General features: G+C 44.6%; 3 protein-coding genes across 6 annotated transcripts in view; all 3 read left to right on the forward strand.

Moving 5' to 3' along the window:
- grm1a (glutamate receptor, metabotropic 1a) overlaps positions 1 to 6,425 on the forward strand; it is a 32,213-nt gene extending 25,788 nt beyond the window's left edge. For 2 of the 3 annotated variants that reach the window (XM_047573827.1, XM_047573828.1), the window contains 2 exons: positions 634 to 1,567; positions 2,995 to 6,425. In XM_047573827.1, coding sequence (XP_047429783.1) covers positions 634 to 1,567; positions 2,995 to 3,808 — 1,748 coding nt within the window. In that variant the 3' untranslated portion in view covers positions 3,809 to 6,425. The remainder of the gene's footprint in view (positions 1 to 633; positions 1,568 to 2,994) is intronic. The other variant, XM_047573829.1, reaches the window with a different exon arrangement.
- A 152-nt stretch (positions 6,426 to 6,577) lies between these two features.
- On the forward strand, positions 6,578 to 20,452 carry rab32a (RAB32a, member RAS oncogene family). The gene is made up of 3 exons (XM_047573851.1): positions 6,578 to 6,984; positions 16,480 to 16,757; positions 19,251 to 20,452. The coding sequence occupies exons 1-3, from the start codon at positions 6,771 to 6,773 to the stop codon at positions 19,398 to 19,400; spliced, it is 642 nt and encodes a 213-aa protein (XP_047429807.1). The 5' UTR covers positions 6,578 to 6,770; the 3' UTR covers positions 19,401 to 20,452.
- A 1,419-nt stretch (positions 20,453 to 21,871) lies between these two features.
- adgb (androglobin) overlaps positions 21,872 to 23,127 on the forward strand; it is a 33,148-nt gene continuing 31,892 nt past the window's right edge. For both annotated transcript variants that reach the window (XM_047573825.1, XM_047573826.1), the window contains exon 1: positions 21,872 to 22,254. In XM_047573825.1, the coding sequence (XP_047429781.1) occupies positions 22,184 to 22,254 (71 nt within the window). In that variant the 5' untranslated portion in view covers positions 21,872 to 22,183. The remainder of the gene's footprint in view (positions 22,255 to 23,127) is intronic.

Below are 23,127 nucleotides of genomic sequence, written 5' to 3' on the forward strand. Positions count from 1 at the left end.
CCATTAAGCTCCACAGAATTTCTCTACATGGCGTATGACAAGTACGCAACTAGTGCCCCGTGCTGAGCTGACACACATACCCACATGTCTGCGTGCACACGGGGAAAACGAGGCGGAAATCTGACAGAATTGGAACTTTGGGGTGCGCATGACGGCATGTGCAGATTAGTTTCTGGCAGCGCCGCGGCACGTAAAGCACATACTGCGCGTAGAAGGAGCGGACCCCCTTTTGATATCGCCGCGCGTGAACAAGCAAGTAGCGGTTAATTCTCGTAAAACGCTTTTTTTTCAAGAAGTCTGCACAATCAAATATCTCTACGTATTCCCACTCTCCTTCTTCTGAGCTTACTGTACTTACTGCGAATCGTCAGCTGTGAGGTTTTATAGCCTTATTCTCATCACAGCTGTGGGTCTTCGTTAATCGGCAGCTCAAGCTGAGAAAGAATTAAAGGTATTGCAAAGAAAAATGCAATCTAACAACCCTCACCTGTTGGTAAAATAAATTAGAAAATAAATGTTCCAAGTGCTAATTTAGTCTTCTGTGTCTAAGAAGTAATAAAATCTCTTTCCTTCTCCTCTTGGTTTTATACCATTCCAAAAGATTAACTAAATGTTTTTCTTTGCCCCTGCCAGGCTGCCAGCCGCTGCCTTTGAAGTATCTCGACTGGGCAGATGTGGAGTCCATAGTGGCCGTGGCGTTCTCCTGCGTGGGCATCCTCATCACCTCCTTCGTCACCTTTATCTTCATCCAGTACCGCGACACGCCTGTGGTCAAATCATCCAGCAGAGAGCTCTGCTACATCATCTTGGCAGGCATCTTCCTGGGCTACATCTGTCCGTTCACCCTGATCGCCCGGCCCACGGTGGCCTCCTGCTACCTGCAGCGGCTCCTGGTGGGCCTCTCGTCCGCCATGTGCTACTCGGCGCTGGTGACCAAAACCAACCGCATCGCCCGCATCCTGGCCGGCAGCAAGAAGAAGATCTGCACCAAGAAGCCTCGCTTCATGAGCGCCTGGGCCCAGGTGGTCATCGCGTTCATGCTCATCAGCGTGCAGCTGACTCTGGAGATCACGCTCATCATCCTGGAGCCTCCCGAGCCCATCAAGTCGTACCCGAGCATACGCGAGGTCTACCTCATTTGCAACACCAGCAACGTGGGCATGGTGGCGCCGCTGGGATACAACGGCCTCCTGATCATGAGCTGCACCTACTATGCCTTCAAGACGCGCAACGTCCCTGCCAACTTCAACGAGGCCAAATACATTGCCTTCACCATGTACACTACCTGCATCATCTGGTTGGCCTTCGTGCCGATCTACTTCGGCTCCAACTACAAGATCATAACCACGTCCTTCTCCGTCAGCCTGAGTGTGACGGTGGCGCTGGGCTGCATGTTCACACCCAAGATGTACATTATCATTGCCAAACCGGAGAGGAACGTCCGAAGCGCCTTCACCACGTCGGATGTGGTGCGGATGCACGTCGGGGACGGGAAGTCGGCCCAGTGCGGGAGCAACAACATCTTCAACATGTTCCGCCGGAAGAAGGCCGTGTCTGGCAACCCCAAGTGAGTGACCCTTTATGTTGTTCACTTTGATAGGTCTGGTTCTGTTTTTCTGGGCTGAGTGGATGGGGACCGAAAAGATACGATGACTAAGCACTCACAATGTTTACAATACCACTTATTTTCACTAATTAACCGGAAAGTGCCTATTTTTTATTTATTATTCGGGTGCTTATTCATGATATCAGTGGCCCCATTTTTTCACTTTCCACTACCCCAGTGTAACATTAATCCTTGAAACATTGGTTTATATGACACATCCCCCTCCCCCTGAGAATGAAATATCATGTACAAGATTATATACAAGGAAATTTAGCTCATGTCAATAGAAAATTTCAATATGGGACGTTTACTGTCATCAACCTGGAGTTAATAGGCTGTGCTAGCATGTCACTGATTATTTGAGTATAGATTTCCCACGTCTAAACTAGATTTAAGATTTGCATATAATGTTTTTGAGATCCACAGCGGTGGCACATGGACTACTAAAGTAAGGAGTGGGGCAGACAACGAGAGTGATCCCAATATGTTTAAGTGTTGTCTCTTACCCTTGCTATGCAGCCTATCTAATCTCTTAACCCCTTAACCTTTTATACCTAGTGTGAATTGTCAAGGCTGGTAAATGTCCTGGTGTGGGGGTCATTCGGCTCCTTTCCTGGAGAGCTGCACTGTCAACTGAGCTATTTGTTTCCGTAACAAATTCAAAAAAACGGCCGACTCAGCTTTTGGAGAGCTCCGTGAATAGTTTTATCCTCAAGAACAAACAGGACGTGGCTGGTTAAAGCATCTGATGAATCGGAGGCATCGCCTCCTTCCGCGATGCCGTCGCTCCTCAGCTGGCGACGGCAACAAAATATTTCCAATCTTTTGACACTGCAGCCCTCCGACAAGGAGATCTGCCACCCTGCTGCTTCTGGTTCCTCCTCAGTTGACCTCACGTTTAACTCTTCTCAGCATGAACACCCTCCTCTCACCACCTCCCAAACTAATCACATTAGAGCCAGTCCTATAGCTCATCGTAGACTAAACACTGTGTCATCTTCAGGCCAGTTTAGGCACCAGCAGATAACACTCGCAGCTATGAGATGCATGCGTCCCATTTTTAAGCACATAAGCAGACAGGAAGGAAAAAGGAACGAGCTCCTGATTCTTTGAACGCAGTGTCTGAAGCAATGTGAAGATCATAATGCTGTCCGCAGCACATTATGTATCAATGTTTGTGAAGCTGATAAATGTAATTCCCCTTTAGAGCTCAACCCCTTAGCAAAAGCTGTTGACGTCAAGTCCTGTGGTTAGGAGGCGTTTTGACATGCACTGGAAATGTTGAAATGCTGCTGCTCTGTTTGTGCTATGTTGCTGCCATGTTGATGTTTCTGCCTCCACCTCCCGGTTTCCTGTGTTAGTAACTTCGGTCTTTATCTCGTTCATAGTTCTAATGGCAAGTCTGTGTCATGGTCTGAATCAGGTCCAAGACACCCTCCGAGGGGGGGGAATGTGTGGCACAGACTGTCTGTGCATGTGAGGAAACAGGAAGCCGGCTTGAATCAGACGGCGGTCATCAGGCCCCTAACTAACACCCCCGACCCCCACAGTTGTGAGCCCTCCACCTGCGACCTTGGCACAGACCCCCATCTCCCCCAAGAACCGGCCGGCACTAAGCCCCTGTACAACCTGGAGGAGGAAGACGACGAGGGCGACTCGCAGCGCCCCCTCTGGACTTGCTCCGAGCGGATGCAGGGGACGGATTCTGACCTATCTGAGCCGGCTTCTTACTTGCCCTCGCATTTGGCGGGCCACACCGCGGAGCGCCCGCAGGGGGCTGTGGTGGACACACACAGCTCCCACGTCCCCGCGCCGAACGACCACACTGCCAAGGAGGCAACCCCTGCCAACGAGCCTTTGAGCTTGACCCCCTCTCTGCTTCCTACGACGGCCCCGCGAGCTGGAGCATTTGAGGAGGAGGGGCCGGCGGACGAGGAGCTGGACCTCTTACACAGCTACATTTACGACGCCAAGGACGAGGGGGAGGGTGAGGACGGGGAAGGCGAGGATTTAACTCAAAACAAGGCCACTCTGGAGGATACCCTCGCCCTGTCTCCCCCCTCCCCCTTCAGAGACTCTGTGTGTTCGGGGGAGTCCGACACCGGGTCCCCCATCATCGAGTCCCTCCTCGGTAGCCCCCCGAGCTTGGTCTACACCTCAAACATCCTCCAAGACTACGCACACAGCTCCTCAACACTGTGAGAGCAAAAACAAGAAAAAAAAAAAAAGAAAAAAAAAAGGAAGCTGTCAGCAGCAGACTTGAGCATCGCACACATTTCCACACAAACACAAATATATTTTCAAGTTTTTAACTTTCTTTCTTTTTTGGCTCGTTAATTTGCTCGCTTGTATTTACTACTCGGCTTTTATCAGTAAGTGGTTAATATGAAACTCTTAAGTAGAAATACACCAGGAACTAACTACGAGTGCTTACTTTTCTGAAGGGCTGCCAGTAAGTACACAAAGCCTTTCTGTAAAATGTCAAACTGGGATCAGTGCCAAAACTCATCAGCTCTCATGCCAAATCTGGATGAATGAAGCAACACTGAGGATCATCATAAAACATGTAGCCGTGGTTCTAAAGGGTCAGCTAGAAGAAGAAAAAAAAAGAAAAGAGGGGAAAGCTAAACTATATGTATATAGTGTGTGTGCCAATTAGACCCATCCACAGACCAAACGCAGAGACTGAAGTCGCTCCAGCTCATTTCGCGCCGGCTCTGATTAGCTCTCCTCTCTCCCGCGCCGCGCTCACAGGTGTAGCAGTCGCAGCTGCACCGACAAACGATTTGCTTTCCGCCTTTTTAGTTAATTAATTCGCCTTTCTCTCATCAGACTTCATTTCAATTTAAATATCGCAAATTAACGAGAGCAGTGTGCGAATATTACGTGTGCCGCGGGGTGTGCTTTTCACAAAAAAATGCTAGAGATTCTGCTGAAAAACTTGCGCTGTATGATATGTGATATGGATATAATGTGCCAATCAGAGTTGTTCTCAGCCAACATCCCTGCTTTCAGTTTTTTTATTTATTTTTTTTATTTAACCATGTAGCCGATACAGGCAATAGCGTGATTGTAGACGATGGTTGTTTATTCAGTTTACACTCGATCATGACCCCAAGAGCAAGTTCTCTGTGCATGGGATGTGATTAAAAGAAACTTCTTTCTTTTCTTTTTTTTTTTGCTTTCCATGCTGTGTTGATATTTCTCACGAGTTGTGCTGTGTCATTGTAATGGAAAAACACAGTACGAGTTGTACAAGTTCTCAAAGTTTGTAATACTGTTAAGCCATCTCTTGTTTTTCACACAGGTGGTATGTTTGTAATACTGATAAATGTCTATATTTAGAATGTCAACTGAAAAAAAAAAAGGAGTTTATACATTTTGAAACTGTCCTCAGATACTCGACAAGGAGCAGCTGTGTGTTTGGTTTTTGGGTAACTTTTATGCTAACTTGACTCAACTGTATCCTCATTTGGTTGTAAAAAAAAGAAAAAAGAAAAAAAAAGGTAACCAATGATTAGTTGCTTCTTGTAATGAGATTATATACATGTTTTGCTTAAATCTTTGCATTATAAACTTAAGTAGTTTACTTGAGGTTAAGTTTCTTAGTTTATTTATAAGAATGCGAATCATTTCCGAGTACAAGACTACACCGTACGTAGTGCAGTGGTATTGTATTTCCAAATGTTTTTAAGTCTATTATAGTGTAAGTTGTTAACGGATTTTAACCAATGTACAATATACGAGGTGCCACCTGTTCAACACTGTCCAGTATAGAATGAAATAGGCCTTTATGTTTTGGGTGAGCTGAACATGAACAATGCTGTAAAATAAAAACAAAAGTATTTCTATTAAGAAGACTGATTACTGCCTACAGTAAAAAAAACAAAACAAAACAAAAACAAACAAACAAAAAACATGCCAAGCTTAACGTAGTTTACGTCAATGCTATCCAAATGACGTCAGAGCAAAAGTTTAAAGGGTCGATCTCCAAGGTCTGTTTTGTTGTCTTTGGCGCCACCCGTGGCAGTACGTGGTAACTGCAGATTTAGATGGAGAATATTTTGTCAACCCGACTGAAATCATTCTGATTAGCGACTCCAACGTAACTGTTTAAACCAAACGATTTGATGGGATGTATCCATTAGTATGGCGAAAAACAGTAACAAACTAGAACTGACTGGGCATGCGCAGAGTTGTTCTGTTCACTGTGGAGCCTCAAATCTGCTAGAAATATAACAGTAGACCTACAATGACAGAAATGAAATTAAAGCTTTTTCGAGTCAGCTTTGGCTGTCTCTTCAAACACTTATTTGATTTTGCCATCTCCATGCTACCGTCCCTTCTGGAAATTCATCACTTCTCAGATGTTGTGAAAACGAAACAGACAGAATTAGTCCAACCGCAAAGACCGGATCAAGTGTTTACATGGTTTTCAAGTGCAAATATTTTCCTACCGAATAGATTATCAAAGAGTTACACCACCCCTCTCAATCTGATTTAAAAAAAAAAAAAAAAAAAAGCCTCCTGAATGGGCCAGTCTGTTCCAAGTGGTTACACAATGTTATTATTATTAGCAGAATACCAGTGACCATGTAAACACAACAATCGTCCAAGTCTGGCAGAAAGATAAGTGATGGGACGTCTCCACAGACAGTTTGGAGTAACTTAAATGCAGTGACTTTCATATAACTTCAGCCAGCTGTTTATTTAAATGAAAATATTTGAGATTGGCACTTTAAACGTGTGTTTTTGCTGTTTCACCTGTGTTTTTCTTCGTCTTCTTCTTCTAATAATAATAATAATTTAAACGACTGTTTATGGGTGTTTAAATGTTTTGATCACCAAATCACAGTGCACATATGAAACCATTAAGTATATGAGCAACAGAGGGAGGAGAAGTTTTCCCCTGACATTTCCGGGTCCTATGACTTATCAGGTGGTTGGTGAGCGGCTGCAGGAGGAGGAGGAGGAGGAGGAGGAGGAGGAGGGTAAGAGGAGAATTAGAAAAAGGGGGCATGTAGTTTCCTTCGCATCTTCCCCTCGCCTCTCCGACCAGCCCAGTCCTCGGCAGAGCCTCACAGGGACAAAAACAAAACACGCTGTATGACCGAGAGAGAGCAGAAGTTGTCTTGAGTTCGGAGAACAGCCGTCAAGTGTCAGCATGGCCGGGGGCTCGGTGTCTGAGTGCAAGGAGTACTTGTTCAAAGTGCTGGTCATCGGGGAATTAGGCGTGGGCAAAACCAGCATCATCAAGCGATACGTCCACCAGCTTTTCTCGCAGCACTACAGGGCGACGATCGGGGTCGACTTTGCACTCAAAGTTATCAACTGGGACAGCAAAACGCTGGTCAGGTTACAGCTGTGGGACATCGCAGGTAAGGACTTCACAGCCGAATCAGACGAGTTTGGGGAAATCGTTTTTTTTAAGTTCCTCGAAAGTTTACAGCAACAGTTTTTCTTTTCTTTAGGATATATTCAACCAGAAACGCTGGCATGATCTAAAAGAAGCAGCTAGAGAAGACCGGTTGATCGTGTCTGCTGCTTTCCACCCTCTGATCACGGCAGCTCGTAATTGTCAGTGGAATGTAGGTCACGTTGTTTCCGACCGAGCGCCTCACGGACTCAGATTCCCCATCAAATCCTCGCGATCGCTCCCCCCCGGCATTAAAAAAAGGTGTTAGAGTGCACTTCCGCGTAGACCCACCTATCTGCCCTATCATGCCATGCTGTCGGTCACGTGGCGTCATGCCAATATTGTACAATCTCCGTGCGGTCTCGTGCTACCCTTGCGCGTGTGAGCGCTTGTGTGTGTGTATGTATATATGTGTGTGTGTATGTATATGTGTGTGTGTGTGTGTGTGTGTGTGTGTGTGTGTGTAAACGGGTCTCAGCAAACTTGCCTATCTTTTTCACCCAAACTTGGCACAGAAAACCTTTGCATTCCAGCAGCTTGAGCAAGCAAGCTGAGAGGAATCGGGGGAGTGTAAATAAGAGTTTGCCACATGCAGGCGCGCTGTTTGTCCTGTGCAGGGCCCCGGAATATCTCACTGTAAACACAGGACAACATGCCGGGGAAGGACAGGTGAGGGACCAGCAATCAAAGCTTTGACTCCAGCTCGAGGTAAATCTGTGATGCTCCATCAGTCTCCATCAGTATGGGGGATCACGCCATACTTTGAAAACATACTTTTTTTGTGTGTGTGAGTCTGGAAGTTTCAGATAATCTTAAGTATTATATTAGAGATCAGAGTTCAGACCAGCATTTACCAGGTTTTGAATATGGGAAATAATCTAATTCACCCAGAGGACAGTGACAAATTTGAACATCTGAACGTCTGCAGTTGTGCAGAAGGAAGCCACTGATATAAAATAATATTGACACAGACTCTTTTTTTTCTTCTTCTTCAGACTTTCCCCTTATGTAAGCTGTAAACTTTCAGACTTGAAATAACTTTTTTTTTCTTGATAAGATTTTTAATCTTAATCCCATATATTGGCTCTCATTTTTGTCTTTATTGCCAGAGCTGCATCGGAGTTACGACGCTGTTTGCTGAACAGGGTGCCGACTGTGTGGCTCACGAAGTGGGTTTACGAGATCACATGTTTTTAAGGCCTTTGTATAGGAACTGTGTGCGTGAGGTCTTTTGTCGTGGATAAACCAGGGGTTACCTTTAACTTCGCCCCTTTTTGATGTAAACGTCCACAGGAGCGTTTCCTATTTAGGTGGAAATTCTTTTAGGAACTTAAATTATAAATGACAAATACATCATTGAAGTACATTAGATCACACCTAACAGTCATGACATCAGCTGTAAGAGAAGGCCGGTTGAAGTAGTTAATCATTTTCCCAGGCTGTGGTGTTCAAGGAGAAGCATGTGACCGAAGGATTTTCTACAGCATGTGTGCAGGCAAGGAGTTTAATTCATGTAGGGCTGCGGTTAGTGTTCGCTCTCAGTTTGGATTTACCTGCCAGCTGTTTTTCATTGCATCAGTTACTTATTTGTCAGGGAACAGTTTGCAACAAATCAGCGTCGAGGTAATCCGAGTTGCGCTTGAAACAGTTTGTTCTAGCTTAAGATCTGTTTTGGCCTCATGTCAATTACAGTGAGTCACAGCCACAGTCTATAAACAGAAACATATGGAGATGCAGAATCTGCAAGCGACGAGAAAGATTCTGATACTAGAAGATTTCTGGTTTTCAGTTCTTAGTCTGGGTGCCATCAACCGACCGGTCACATCTGAGCTTTGGTCTCGTTCAGGGGCACAGGGGAAAGTGTCGAGAAAGCCGTTACCGTGGTTTTAGACTCAGATGTCGTCTCTCGGCGCATTCCATGTCTAACGTTTATAGTCTTACCGTAAGTGATGGCCGGTACAGGGAACAAGGCATTTGTCTTGATATTGGTTATCCGGGCATTTGCTGGCTCCACTGGAAGCCCTGAGAACATTCCCCGCTGTCCCCAGAGGCAAAGTCAGCCAGTGATTGCAGATGGAAACAGAACTTGAAGGAGCTCCTAGATTTATTTATTTATTTTTTTTGATGCATTTACTTCTCGTATGATTACTGTGACTGATAACTCTTTCAGCGCACATGGCATGAGGGCATTGTTTTAAGACAAGTTTTTCCTCTCCTTTTTTTAAAAAGAGAAACAAGCCCCCAGATATATTCTATTCTTGCTTTTGGACGCGGCGGAGCAGGTCCATCGTCTCCCTCAATCAAACAGACCTCATATGCTGAGACAGATCAGGACAGATGGTTCGGAGACTGCTGTTTTTATATTTATTCCATCGCTTACAGCAGTGACAGAAAGGGGGCGAACATTTTGAATGTTTGGGAGGGGTGGTGCCTGTCACGGGCTGATTGGCAGCGTTGGCTATGTGTCCCGCCGTCGCTTGAGCCCTGGCAGCGTGAGCTCAGTGCGGAGGCTGCATCTGTGACTGGGGTCCCGGGGAGGGCCGTCTGCCTGTCACAGCCAGACAACACTTGATCAGAGGATCTGCAGGGGTGAATAAAACACTGACACGCACGCAAGTACACAGACTGATATCATTCATCCAGACAAGGAAGCGTGCCACTGCGTAATTAGAGGAACAGAGAAATTTGCATGCACGTTCGGCCCGACCAGAAAGTTTGAAGTCGGGCGACGGCGAACTTGATTTTTCACACCTACACCGAGGCCCGGCCTCGAGACCATCTGAGGACAAAAACAAGGAAGCAGGAGTGAAAGAGTGAAAGCTGGAGGTGTACTTGCCAAGTCATTAAGACCATTAATGAACGGCCATTAAGCCATTTAATCGTGCAGAAAAGGAGGGCCGAGTTATCGTCACAGCCTCGGTGAGAGCGACTCTGGAGTTGTCTTTTACCAGCCTCAATAGTGATTACAGTCTGCAAAGGAATGATGGTAATCAGAGGGTTGTTGGGATAAGGAAAGGCAGTGGGAAGCTTGCAGGTTTCCCACCCCTTTTCACCCAGAATTGCTACTCTGTCCTGGATTTGTCTACGCCACAGGACAGGATGATTACCACCGTGGCATGGAGTAAGAAAAGCCTTGCACCTTGTAGGGTCAAACGTTCTCGAAGGGCCAGAAGGTATCCTTCAGCCTCATTAGGAAAGCCACCTTTCAAACGCAAGATAAACCACCACCTTTGTTCGAATCTGTCTGCGGTCGGCAAAGCAAGCTGTTGCTGGACACTCGCCAGTAGTTTCCCAAGACTAATGGGAGGCATCGCAGGATAAAACGAAGTTATTAATAAAATAAGTTTTATCTAATGCGAGTTTTATGAAATGCTGGCCAAAAATGACAGGCGCTTAATTTGATTCGACTTCAATTAATTAAGAGTTTGTCATAAATCGGTTGATAATTTAATTTACAAATGCCAGAATTTGTATTTGAGTTTTCCGTGACTCAGTGTGATGTTTTCAGACTCAAAGGTCAAATGATAAACTAAACTAAACAGTTATGTAACTGGTTCATTAAATATCCATACTATTGCATAATTAATTTCTCAACTTACCAGCAGACTAATCGGCTAATTGTTCGCGCTTCACTAAATCACCGCCGAGCAGTTTAGATCCGTACGCCAGTTATGAGCCTGCATACTGATCGAGACACTTTGGAGCGCGCACAGTCATCGGGAGGAGGCGGAAACAGAGATTCACCTGAGGAGAACTGGAAGTGTTAAAGAAATAGCAGAAACACAGTGTACCAGTAGGTGAGACATTAAGTCTACTAGTAAGGCTAGCACGGGAACAGCCTTGGTGCTTCTTAATTTTCTCAACTGAGAAACCTAAAGACATTCTCCCAGTACACAGCGTCCATCTGGCGCCCATGAAGGATGTGATCCACGTTATTTTTCTACGTATGAAACAATTCATCTCTCTCTCCGTTTGGCATCTCCATTCCTCTATTTATGCTTATTTTTTTAACACTAGTAACAGCTCATTAGTGCTTAAATTGATCTACTTCTTCGTTTCCCTTGCCTGATCTTCAAGTTAACAGCCTTGCTGTAGGTTTTTACCGGTCACGCCTCGTTACTCTGACAACATGTCAGCTGTACGTTCCCGCATTAGTTTGCTCTGGTTATATGTTAAATGTTGTACGAGACCAGCAGCTATGCAGCGGAATTCAGCGAGGATGTAGCGACCATACACTTTAAAAAAATAAAAAAAATAATTAACCTCAACTTTGATATAGTTGCTTGACATATGTCGCAAGTACAGAGGTGCTACCACCAAATCCACTGTGGTGATAGAAGGCTCGGAGCATCGTCTGGACCCACATGGAGCGTAACCAACGGTTAAAATAGAGAACGTCAGCTCCGTCCAAGCCCCGGCAATATTTTCATGTTCCGCTTGTTTCCCACTGACGAAGAGTAACTTAGGCAACCAGAGCCTGGAACGATCAGTCCGTCTCTTTGTGTGTCGACGAGGCTTTGAATGTGTGTGTCTCTTGTGCACTGTACGTTTCTGTGTGCAAGAAGCTGTGTTCCCACTAATTCTGCGTAATATTCTCCAACAAATACGCTCTGAGGAAATTCCTACAACCTCGTACCGGGCCCCTCTAAGCCTTTGGTTGAAGGTGAGGGAGATTGAGGGTAAGACCTCGTAAAGGTTGCGTATTTTCCCTCAGTCCAGACTCTGCTGTGTGGAAGTCATTTCTCACATGCTGCTCAGAGGAATTTGAACGTGCAGGTCATGTGTTATTCGGTCTCTCTTGCTTGTAACTCGTGCTGAAGACAACCTTAATGACTGGGCCCTCTGTTGTCTTTGTTGTGCTAGTTGTTGTTGGGGGGGGGCTTTGTTCACAGCCAGTCGCTTCCTAACAACAGACTTCTACTGCTGCTGCTGTTGCTACTGCCATGTCTGGCTTGGACAGTTTCTATGGTAACCCACCCACAGGATAGCAGGATGTACGGCCGTAGAGTAAACCAGGGTTGCTAAGGCTATGCGGATAATGATGAGCCTTTGCTTTCTTTCTCCTTCTCCCACACAATGAACACGCATGATACGGCGGCGGCGGCTAAACGGCTTCTCTTTCATCAAGTAGATCTGTAATGTTCTTAAGCGCGCTGCCTAACTGTGCTCGAGGTCATGCGCCAGGATTCAGCGGCGTGGCACAATGAACTGAGATGTTCTCGCTTCCAGAGGGATCATAGTCTCCTGACGGGTTCAGACGTGTGCTCCTCACATCCTCATATCGGCAGCATGTGACACACATATTTTATTTTTCCCTTTTGTAGTGAAACATACTGGAGCTTTTTCTTTTGCAGGACGGCACCGGGATAGAACTAGAAAGAAATAAAATATGTTTATTGAGCGCTCATCTTCATCGGCCGCTGTCTGTGAGGAGTATGAATTACAGCGTCGATAGAGGTCGCCGACACGAGAGCGTGACCTCTGACCCCTCTTTTGTTCTCCAAGTCAATTTTTCCTCGGCAAAACAGACGTCCAGCTCACTTCACTTCAGGAGACCTGGAGTAAGGCCGTGATGGGATTTGCTGCCAAAAAAAAGAAAATAATTAGAAATCAGCCTTGAATTTTAACTGTGTGCATTCATACAAAGAAAACGGATAAAAGAAAAAAAGAGAGAGAGCCTTCACCTTTGGATGAGGCGTGCTGAGTTGGTCTTGGTTTTTGACGTTGAATGCAGGCAGTTTGGAAGAAATGTGTCATTGTTGCATAATTTCTCGAGAAACTAATCAACAGATTTATTGAGAATGAAGCTGAGAGAAGTGGCTTTTATCTAATCGGACCGTGAGTAGGGACGGTGTGAAGCAGTGGTGGCTTTAGCAAGCGATGCGAGATGATTATCAGAACTTACTTACGACTCTGGAAAGGTCAGGCGTCGTGGGACCTGCTGTCATTTAATGTTAGCGCCTGTGCAGAGCCTTATCAATATCCCAGACAACTCATTACCCCATACAACGGCCCGGGTTTGTACGTGTCCGTGTGTGTGTGAGCTCGCCGCGTGACAACAGTCACGCCGGCGCCATTGATCGATCATCAGTCTTGTCCAGTCCGCTAGTTCCCTCTTAATACCCCGCAGAGTAGCTCTGCTAACATATCGAGCTGCCAGTGAGGAGCGGGTGTGTCAGGAAATCAAAAGTGGAACGTAAACTCCGACATGCTCGTCACGGCCTCTTCAGCGTTTGTGAAACGGCTTTTAGTCTGATCCCAGGATACATGGACCGTGAAATGAGTCAATTTTTTAAATAAATGGGCAAATAAATGGGGTAGATAAATAGTGGGACATGGAGAAGGGTTAAAAAAAAAAAAAGAGATCAATATAGTATTTATTTGAATGTTATTTTTATGGTACATTTAATGAGATATTACTGTGACTGGATCTTTTTGGCAGTTCTGGTCTTCCATACTAATTCGAGCCGAGCAGACAGACCTTGTTGCTCTGTTCATTTCTTAAAGGAATTAAAAACACTCTTCGCACTGTTTTCTTTACTATAATACAGATGAACATACCTGGAAATGTTCAAGTGCGTCTGTGGTGAATAATAGTTCAGCCGCTTCTGTCTGAGTCATTATGTGCATTTCAGTTTAAAAAAAAAAAAAAAAAAAAAAACTATTAAGTCATTATATCTTCCTCCATGCTGCCACTGCCTTCTCTCTCCTGGACGTATGAGCTTCACAAGGCCTGGAAATGAAAGCCTTATTTCAGTCTATCAGCTCTTTATCCCACTGTGTCGTGTCTCTGGTGGCTTCACCTGGGGTTATATCTGCTAAAATTAGACTCTCAATTATGAGCAATTACCGTCAGGCCTGTGGGCCCCACAGTGCATTCGGTCTCTCGCTCGCGCCTGCATTGCACCACGCCACTCCAGTTCCTCGCGTGGTTGGTTAGCCACCTATGGCAAAGTGAAAGTGCGTTGGGAGAAGCTGTGCTCTCCGCTTCCTCAATCCTTTTCTTAGTTACTCTATTCTGACACCGAGTCCTAGCGAATGCTGTTCGCTGTCCAGCGCGCCGTACAATTACAGTTGCGATTACACTCGCCCCATAGGCTTTCCCAAATTGGAGCAGAGTGCAGTATAAATATGTGCTGGACCCGTCACATGCTGCATTAAGTCATTGGAGGCTAATAGCCGACACGTTATCTAAAAATAAGGATAAATGAGCAGGTGCTTTGAAGGCGCAAACCGCAAGGAAAGTAAAGCCCCGAGGGTGAACTGGAGGCTCGATAGCTTACAGCTCCACATGGGCTAACATGTCCTAAAGCAGAGTCCCTGCTGTGTCTCCAGGCCAAATCCAAAACTCAAAAAAACATTTGAAAATGTGTGCATGATCAGACAAATATACAGTTTTTGTGATCGAAAGTCCAAAGGAACTGCTGCAGGAATGTGTGTGTTGCATTTCACTGCTGAGCTGCTTTGAACTAGCGTAGTTTAATTTACAGAAATGGTCCCTTCCTGTTAGAACCGTGTACCTCAGATAAACAGTCAAGTTTCCAGCTATTACAGGAGGATTACTAAATTCATTAACTTTTCTTTAACTGTAAAGAAACATAATAATGCTTCAGCTCACAGCACAGATGCATAGCTTTCACTGGATGGGACAAATACTGTGGAATGCACTGGAAACATACGGTATCTGCCTCTGTGATGCAGCAAAAGTATATACAATTGTAGGAAATGAAAGCACGAGTACCTGGAGTAAATATACTTGAAATGTCACCACGGCTTCACTGCATGCCATGAAAACATTTCAGTTCGGCAAAAATCCAGACACGTGATTGTAATCTCGCAAGTTCAGACAGCTCTCATGAAACAAAAACATAAGACCAAAACTTGAAATGCGTGCAAGCTTGTGTGCTTCTGAGAAAATATTAAACAGGAAAGAATGCAGACCATCGGCGTAAAACTGACTTTGTTTTATTTGTGAAACAGCTCTTTCCCAGAAAAGGTCTGAAACGCAGAGGACGGTTCAACCGGAGCATAAAAAGCATTCATTCTTTTTAGGAATCTCCACAACTGTGTCTCAAATATGCACCTTCACGGCCGGCAAAGTCTGAGCCTCAGCTTGTACTCAGTCTGCAGCACAGTGGTCATTAATCAATATGCCTGGTGATATGTACATTTGGCTGTCGATGATAGGAAGCTTGTTTTCGGTTTATCTTCCTATTAGCCACCTCGTTGGCTTTGATTTCGTTTTACAAGCTTTTATCAATTTAAACAAACCTCTGTCCTGCTTTATTTTTTCATTATAGTAATTTAAAAGACCCAACAGACAAAGATCTGACCCCAAACCTGATAGCACTTGCTTATCTTCACTGGTAGTACGAAAGATGATGAATGGAAGATGAACGGCAACAAAACAATAAGTCACAAATCTTGATTTTTAACTGTAGATAGTGTTAGGGTAGTCTTCTTAGGAGAACTCCAAGCTAAAAATAATGCGTCCAAGCGCTGGAAGTCAGGTGTTATTTAACTCGCTGTTTAACAGAAACCGCTTTATGTGCTCCAGATGGGTCAGTAGAGTGAGCCAAAGCTTAAATCAATGCCTCTTTTTGATTACGTGCCTGAAAATGTGACATCAGCCAAGTGTTACCCGAGGCAACATTTGGCTGGTTTAACTGCTCATATCAACTAAATCATAGATTTCACTTCCCTCCTCCGAGGTACTGTTCTCTACGCTTCACGGCACTCTCAAAGGGAATACATGGGGGCAGGCTTAAAGGTGTTACTGTTTTTTTTGTTTTTTTTTTCACCTCCAGGGCGTAGTTCCTCTTTCACAGTTTCATTTTTTTAAAAATGCAAATTAAACTAAAGTTGAAGTTTTAGTTATGATTGAAGTTATTCAGTCCCATAGGCACTTAAATTGGCTGAATCAATTAAGGCATCGTTCCTTAATTTTGGTGCAACTAAAAAAAAAAATAATTAAAAGTTTGATTCATTAGATTTAATAAAAGAGGTGGAAGGGAATTAAGCTTTAAGGAATTGATGAGATGTGACGACAGCTAGCTGAACGCTAAACTGGTTCAGTTTAGGTTGAGGGGAGGTCCTCTCCGATTGATAGTGACACACCACCTACCCCTGGCAACTATCCTCGTTCTGCCTCTTCTCAGAGCGACTACAGAGAATCGGCTTCTTATTATGGCAGATTACTTCTGCCATTCACTGCGTGCGGATTAGGCCTGTGGCAAATTAGGCAAAGTAGGTCAAATAAGAACCGTCTCCATCCTCGGGGGCATTTGGAGGAGTAAAACTGAATTGTGGAAGCAAGAGATGAGAAGGGGATATTGCTGTTTGGGTCAGATGTTTTTTTTATCACATCTGCTTTTGAAAGATTCGTCACATCCATATTAAAGAAAACAAAATATAGCTGCTTTGTAGAAGGTTAAATATTTCCCTTCGCATCCCACAGGCCAGGAGCGGTTTGGGAACATGACGCGGGTGTACTACAAAGAGGCCGTGGGGGCCTTCGTGGTGTTCGACGTGACGAGAGGCTCCACGTTCGAGGCCGTGTCTAAGTGGAAGCACGACCTGGACAGCAAGGTGAAGCTGGCTAATGGCAACCCCATCCCCTCGGTGCTCCTCGCCAACAAATGTGACCAGAAGAAGGAGAACTCCAACAACACAGCCCTAATGGACAATTTCTGCAAGGAGACCGGCTTCCTGGGCTGGTTTGAAACCTCGGCTAAGGTGAGCAATGTCTGCACCAGACACGCGCTCGCGAAATAGCTTCTCCCCTGGACGCTAAACTAGGCTCGTGGCACAAAATGACCAGAGTTAGGCCTCGCATTATTTGCTGTCAGAAACATTTTTTATCACGGAGACAAATATTTCCTTCAAAGTAAAGTTGAGTCATTGTTAAACACGATTAGTGCTGCGTTCAAATCACATTTTGCACATGAATGGGGCGTGTGTTTGTGGACAGTCAGATGTGGTAAAGGCTTTGAGATGCCCACATAACCGAAAATAGAAAAAAAAAAAAAAAAAAAAAAAAAGGCCACCGAAGACTTCACCCTTTTACTCAACAGGAAATCCTCTGTAGTTATCTTGCAGAAGAGTCATTCCTCATCTGAATGGTGCAATCGCATTGGTTATTCTGCGGCGATTGTGAAATGGTTTGCGCGTTGTGATGGGCGTGTCGGGCCCATTCAACAGCAGCTCACAGTAAAAAGGTCCAAAATTCAATGTGACATTTGCAGATAATTAGACACTAGAACGTGTGCTCAAGGTTGCGTGAAAAACTTAAAAACATTGTGCAAGTCGTCTTGAAACCGTACATGTGATGCAGTCAGAGTTTTAATGACGGGAAATTTGTAAAAGCCATTTTTAATCCCTCTCTCTCTCCGTCGTGCATGCACGACCTCGAGTGAAAACCGTTGGACAGCTGGTGTGATATGGTATCTCATGACAGTGATTGATGGTGCAGCCGAGAGCCGCGAGGATTAGAGAGATGGGGCTCTGGAAGATAATGGTTTGGAGTGTTTCTCTTAAACTTAGGTCCAGCTGTCACAGGTTTGATATTCCCGTCTTAAGATTCCAGCGTGGCGCTGCTCGGGTTCTGTGGTGTCGCTCCACTCGGTGGAACGACCAGAAACATAAACATCTGTGTTCACGCTGCTGTTGCTCCTTTAGCTTTTATTGTGTAAATGACTAGACAAAGAAATTCCTTCTAGTGGAGTTGTAATGCGTGGCCGTTGTGTGTCTCCCTTTTGGTCCTTTATGTGTTTCTCCCTGTGAACTCTGATTTTCCCCTTCAGTTCAAGCCAAGCTTTTAACAAATCGCTGCTTGTCTCACTCTTACACAGACATACAACTATGCAAACCGATGCCAACTCTGCACCATATGTCTGCCTGTAGTGCTTTTAAGTCGTGCTTCTACTGTGAGATCCTGTTTGCAAGTTTAGGTTAAGAGACAGTTTTATTCACATAAAAGCTCAAGTTCTGCTTCGTACTTGTACAGTATTTGTGAATAGAAACACTGCAAAATATGTGCCTTTGGGAGTTTAAATATATGCAAATGCATTGTGTTTTCAGATTTAACACACCAAACATACTGTATATGAGAAACTGATATCACAGTTTTGTCTTCTTCCTAGCTGAGGCTTTCTAGGACTCTTAAATGTCCGTAAGACAGGAAACGCCCTGTTGCACATTTGAAAGAAATAAAGGTCTATTATACTCTGCAAACTATTAGTTCATCCGGAGCTGTGTCACGTGCTGTGTCATGTGGAGTGACTGTGCGTGTGTGTGTGTGTGGGGGTGACGGGTTTCCTTTCTGTGAGTGCGATGATGTGTCATTGTTTTTGTCTATCCGTCGTCCTGGCATTAAATTCAAGCACATCACCGCAGCCTGTGATTGGCTCAGGGAGTACCAACTCTTTTTTTTTTTTTTTCTGTTCGTGGTTAATTTCGTTTGGGCCGCACCGGCGGATGCTAATTGAACAGTCATCAGGAGCATCGTTCCTGGCAGCGTTATGAAAGTCTGGGGCTGAAGCTATTAATTTCTCGTCTGGTCCCAATCAGTGTTTGCAATCATGTAGTCGCTCTAATTAGAAGGATAATCTAGTTGTGACTAGTTCACACGTTCTGTTACAAACACAATAAAAAAAACAAATAAACACGCAGACATGGGCCTTTCTGGGTGGAGTTTGCATGTTCTCCCTGTGTCTGCGTGGGTTTTCTCCTGGTACTAGGATTTCCTCCCACCATCCATAGACGTGCTTGTTTAAAGCTTGATTAATCGGTGATTCGAAAGAAGTCACTCTTCAGTTAATCAGAAAGCTTTAATCTTTTTAACCAGACTATGTTTTCTTGAATAAACACTTTTTTTTTTTTTAACCAAGATGCCTTTAAACATCTTTGTTACTGCAGAGTTTGGACAGAGGCCGTTAATATTCATCATATCAACAACCCATGGGACAACAGCCTTTTGCCACAATGTGAAGGAAAAAAAAAAAACTGTATATATGTTTTTTTTTTTTGTCTCTGCAGTGCTCAGATTGTCTCTATTACCTGTTGATTTAATAAGCTGGTTCATATAAAAGGGCTTAGTGGACTTGCGAGGCCACTCTAGAAAGAAGCACCATGGCCTCAGAAGCAAGGAAAAAAAAAAGTCTGCATTGTCACTCATGGTTAAAATGTGCAATGTGCCTCTCTGACAAAACTGTTTTTGCGTTTTCACAGGACAACATTAACGTGGACGAGGCGGCTCGATTCCTGGTAGAGAACATCTTGGCCAACGACAAAGGTTTGCCCTACGAGGAGAGCAATGGAGACCGGATCAAACTGGACCAGGAGACTGTGGCTGCTGAGAGCAAGCCAGGCTGCTGCTAACACTCAATCCATTCACATTAAGCCATCCGCCTCCCCTTGGCAGGGTCCAGTGAGTGCACCCCGCCTGTGGCTCCGGCTCTCTCTCTCTCTGCTGCAGCCTCGGAGGCGAATATGAATTTTATGGGTCTTCAAAAGCTCCAGGAACTTCTCTCTGCACTGATGCCCGTTTGACCTGCACATCCAAGTTTCTCATAGCCCAGTTCTATTTTGATACTGCCTCAAATGTTTTCTCTGCCTCTGCCATGCCATGCCATGCTGTTTCAGGATCTTTAGTGTTTGTCTCATCACATCTCGTCCGATTGTGCGTTTCACCACCAACTACGAACACCACTGGGTTGCCCACACTTGAACTCTGCCGCTCTCTCCGTTGCCCCTGGCAACCTCTGAAGTTCCACACTATGTAACACCTGAGAAGGTGTGTGGTGGGGGCAAACAAAGCAGAAAGTAAAGAAACACAGGCTCGAATACTACCCGCGGCCTCTTAATTGGTGTCTCCTTGGTGTTTTTTTTCTCTTCCACCTGTTTATGTTGAGGTCACTTTATTGCGTTGCACGCGTCTTTCTTCGGCTAACATGCATCAGTCTCTGACATATTCATCTTACGCCCATGTTTGTGTGTCCATTCTAATATTAAGACTGTTTTGTAGAAAGTAAGCAAGTGGGCATCACAGCTGAGCAAGTTTTACAGTGCTTGTTAAGATTTCTTTGTGCCGTATTGTCTCTGATATCATGTGCCATAACACTGTTTATACTTCTTGTTTTAATAAAAGGTTGGGTCACACTTTTCATTGTTCATAAAATGAGGACACCGACGGACAGTGCAGTATTTCGGATAACCAGAAAGAACTCTAATAATGGTACTATATGAGATCTGATTTACAGGATGTTTTTTTTTTTTTTTTTTTTTTTAATTTGTTGGATTCATGTATTATACAACTGGTGAGATATCATAAAATTGAATCAAGAAAAGTATGGTGATCTAAAAAAAATGTTTACATGTCACTTGTTACTCTTAAATCTATAAGACCAAAATAGAATAAACATTTTAACAGATTTGTGTGGTCTACTTGTAATAGTGCTGTGTCTCCCTTAAGGTTATCTAATTGATCAAATATAATAATAATAATAGATACTGTATTGATACTGAAGGGAAATTAAGTTCCTGCTGTTTGTTTCTCCTGAAATATCCATCCTTGATCAAGCAAGCTGAGCTGGGGTTATTTCCATATTAATGCATGTCTTATTAGCATACTGTACACGCTGTAATGACTTCTGTAGGTCTTTGGGACATAGATATCTTAGAGGTAGGAAGCATACACAAAACGTTACAGGAATTGTTGTAATTATTCTCAGATTTCCCACAAAGGACGGATAAAGCTGGGTGTGTAAAAAGTACAACAGACTTTGTGCCTGTGCTTGTGTGTGTGTGGTATGGAGAGAGAGAAAGAGAAAAAGAGAGAGGCGGAACATGTGACTCCACTCAAGAAACAGTGTGTGATAGTCACCAGACATTCTGCTCTCAACACTAGAGCTTGTGCTCTTCCACACACCTACCGAATTGTTACCAGAGCGGATCAGGAATGCACTGGAGGCATGCCAACTGCAAGGTTTTGTCTACAATCGTTACAGCCACTGTGTTTCATAGTCGGCACCACAGTCTACCTCATTTCATTAAACTGTGCAGCACACTGGGGGGCTTTATTTTGCCTATGTTTATTAGTTGTTATGGTATTTCATTGGATTGCAGTCTATTGCTGATACAGCAAGAGCTGGAGAGGAGCATGACGCAGGCCAGAGAGGACTACGAGAAGAAGGTGGAGAGGAAGTTGCAACACAACATCACTAGAGAAGTGTGGAGAAGTGAATCACCATCACCGGTTACAAGCAGAAGATCTGCCAGGCCACACTTCCTGATGTGGCTAAGGCTAATGAGCTCAACCAACTTTGAAGACCTACGAGTTCTTGGGGATGCTCTCTATAAGAAAGGTCAGAGCAGGCTGTTCTTCATGAGGAGGCTCAGGTCATGTTTTACCAGTCTCTGGTGGCCAGCATTCTCTTCTATGCTGCGGTCTGTTGGGGTGGGAACATTTCACAAAAGAACACCAGTAGGCTTAAGAAGCTGGTAAAGAAGGCAGGTTCAGTGACGGGGCGGGGCCTGGACTCTCTGGGGACTGTGGTGGAGGGATGGATGAGGTGTAAGTTCTTGTCCATCAGGGGAAATGTACACCACGCCTTCCACTGTGTCCTGGCGGGGCAGATCAGCTGATGATCCGCTCCCGGACACAGTCTGATGGAGGTCCTTCATAGCAGCTCTCATCAGACCATTTAAGCCCCTGGGAGACACCACTGTATGCACCATCTTTTTTTTTTTTTTTTTTTTTTTTTTTAATATATCTTATTCTTATAGTTCTGATCTCTTTTATAGCATTGTTTCAATTTTATAGCATTTTACACTGTTTATGGCTGGTTGTTATGTCTCGTTTATTGTAGTATCTGTCTATTTATCTATCTAAATATTCTGAAGTAAGATCAGATGTTTACCTGATTGTGAAACGACGTGTGTTATCCTTGTCTGGGGACTAAGTGAGACACTGTGGGACAGAGACAGGTGATGAGCCAGCTCCAGACCACGCCCCACCCACGCCGACGCTGGGTTGCGTAGCAACGTGCAAACTTTCAAGAGCAAGGACATCACTAAACAAACAGAACCACGGACTCCTTCAGTTGTTCTCTTCCTTGTCCCTTGGCGTTTTTTTTTTTTAATTTTATTTCATACCACACACAATGTCCAAGACACAGGCGAAGAAAAAGAAGTCTTCTTCCAGCAATGTGTCTGTAGCCGAACGGCAGACAGAGTGAGTTTGGGCCCAGGTTGACAATTTACGCTAATTAATGACAGCCGTTGTTAGCTTTAGCGTTAGCCTCGTGGCTTACCTCGAAAATAAAGTATCACTTAATAAGAAATCGCGCTTTTATTACGCTTGCAGTGTGTGTGAATATGTGTGTGAGCTATCTGACTTCTTTTGTTGTTGTTGTTTTTAAATGCGCCTGAAAGAGTGGCTGCATTTCGCCAGTTACTCCGTGATGTTTAGACTTAGAAAGACTTTATGACCCACAGGGGAAATTAACTGGTCATAGTAACTTAATTGTTAAGATGAAGATGAGCTGTTACACAGCTGGATAGAGGTTGGTGTAGAAGAAGTTCTGTAGCGTTCACTGTGTGAGAGGAACTGAATCAGTCTGCTGGAGGATGCCCCTCTAGTGTTTGGTGTAACTTAGTGGATGGGATGGATTGTCCATTATGGAGAGCAGTTTATCCAGCATCCTCCTGTCTCTCACTGAGACAAACAACTGCAACCCCTACCAATCACATGTCCAGCCTTCCAGATCAATTTGTTGATCCTACCGATGTCTTTCTTTGCTGGTACTACTCAACCCAACACTCGCTACAACAGACTGGTAGAAAGACTCTAGTAACTTGCTGCACACATTGAAAGACCCGAGCTTCCTGAGAATGTACAGTCTACTCAGACCTTTCTTATACACAGCATCACTATTATCCCTCCAGTTTAGCCTGTTGTTCACGTAGACTCCCAGGTACTTGTAGCGGTCCACTACTTCCACCTCCAGGCCCTGGATGGTGATGGGCTCCCCTGGTGTCCTCTTCCTCCTGAAGTCAATGACCAGCCGCTTGGTCTGGTCCACGTTCAGGAGTAGGTGGTTTGCCG

Source organism: Mugil cephalus, chromosome 21 (assembly GCF_022458985.1).
Source record: "Mugil cephalus isolate CIBA_MC_2020 chromosome 21, CIBA_Mcephalus_1.1, whole genome shotgun sequence".
NCBI classification, from domain to species: domain Eukaryota; kingdom Metazoa; phylum Chordata; class Actinopteri; order Mugiliformes; family Mugilidae; genus Mugil; species Mugil cephalus.

What these genes read in the sequence shown, in the direction of transcription:
- rab32a (XM_047573851.1), top strand. Translation starts at nt 6,771, where the DNA reads ATGGCCGGGGGCTCGGTGTCTGAGTGCAAGGAGTACTTGTTCAAAGTG. An exon ending in ACAGCTGTGGGACATCGCAG is followed by an intron (nt 6,985 to 16,479) that starts GTAAGGACTTCA and finishes CGCATCCCACAG; the next exon opens with GCCAGGAGCGGTTTGGGAAC. An exon ending in GGTTTGAAACCTCGGCTAAG is followed by an intron (nt 16,758 to 19,250) that starts GTGAGCAATGTC and finishes GCGTTTTCACAG; the next exon opens with GACAACATTAACGTGGACGA.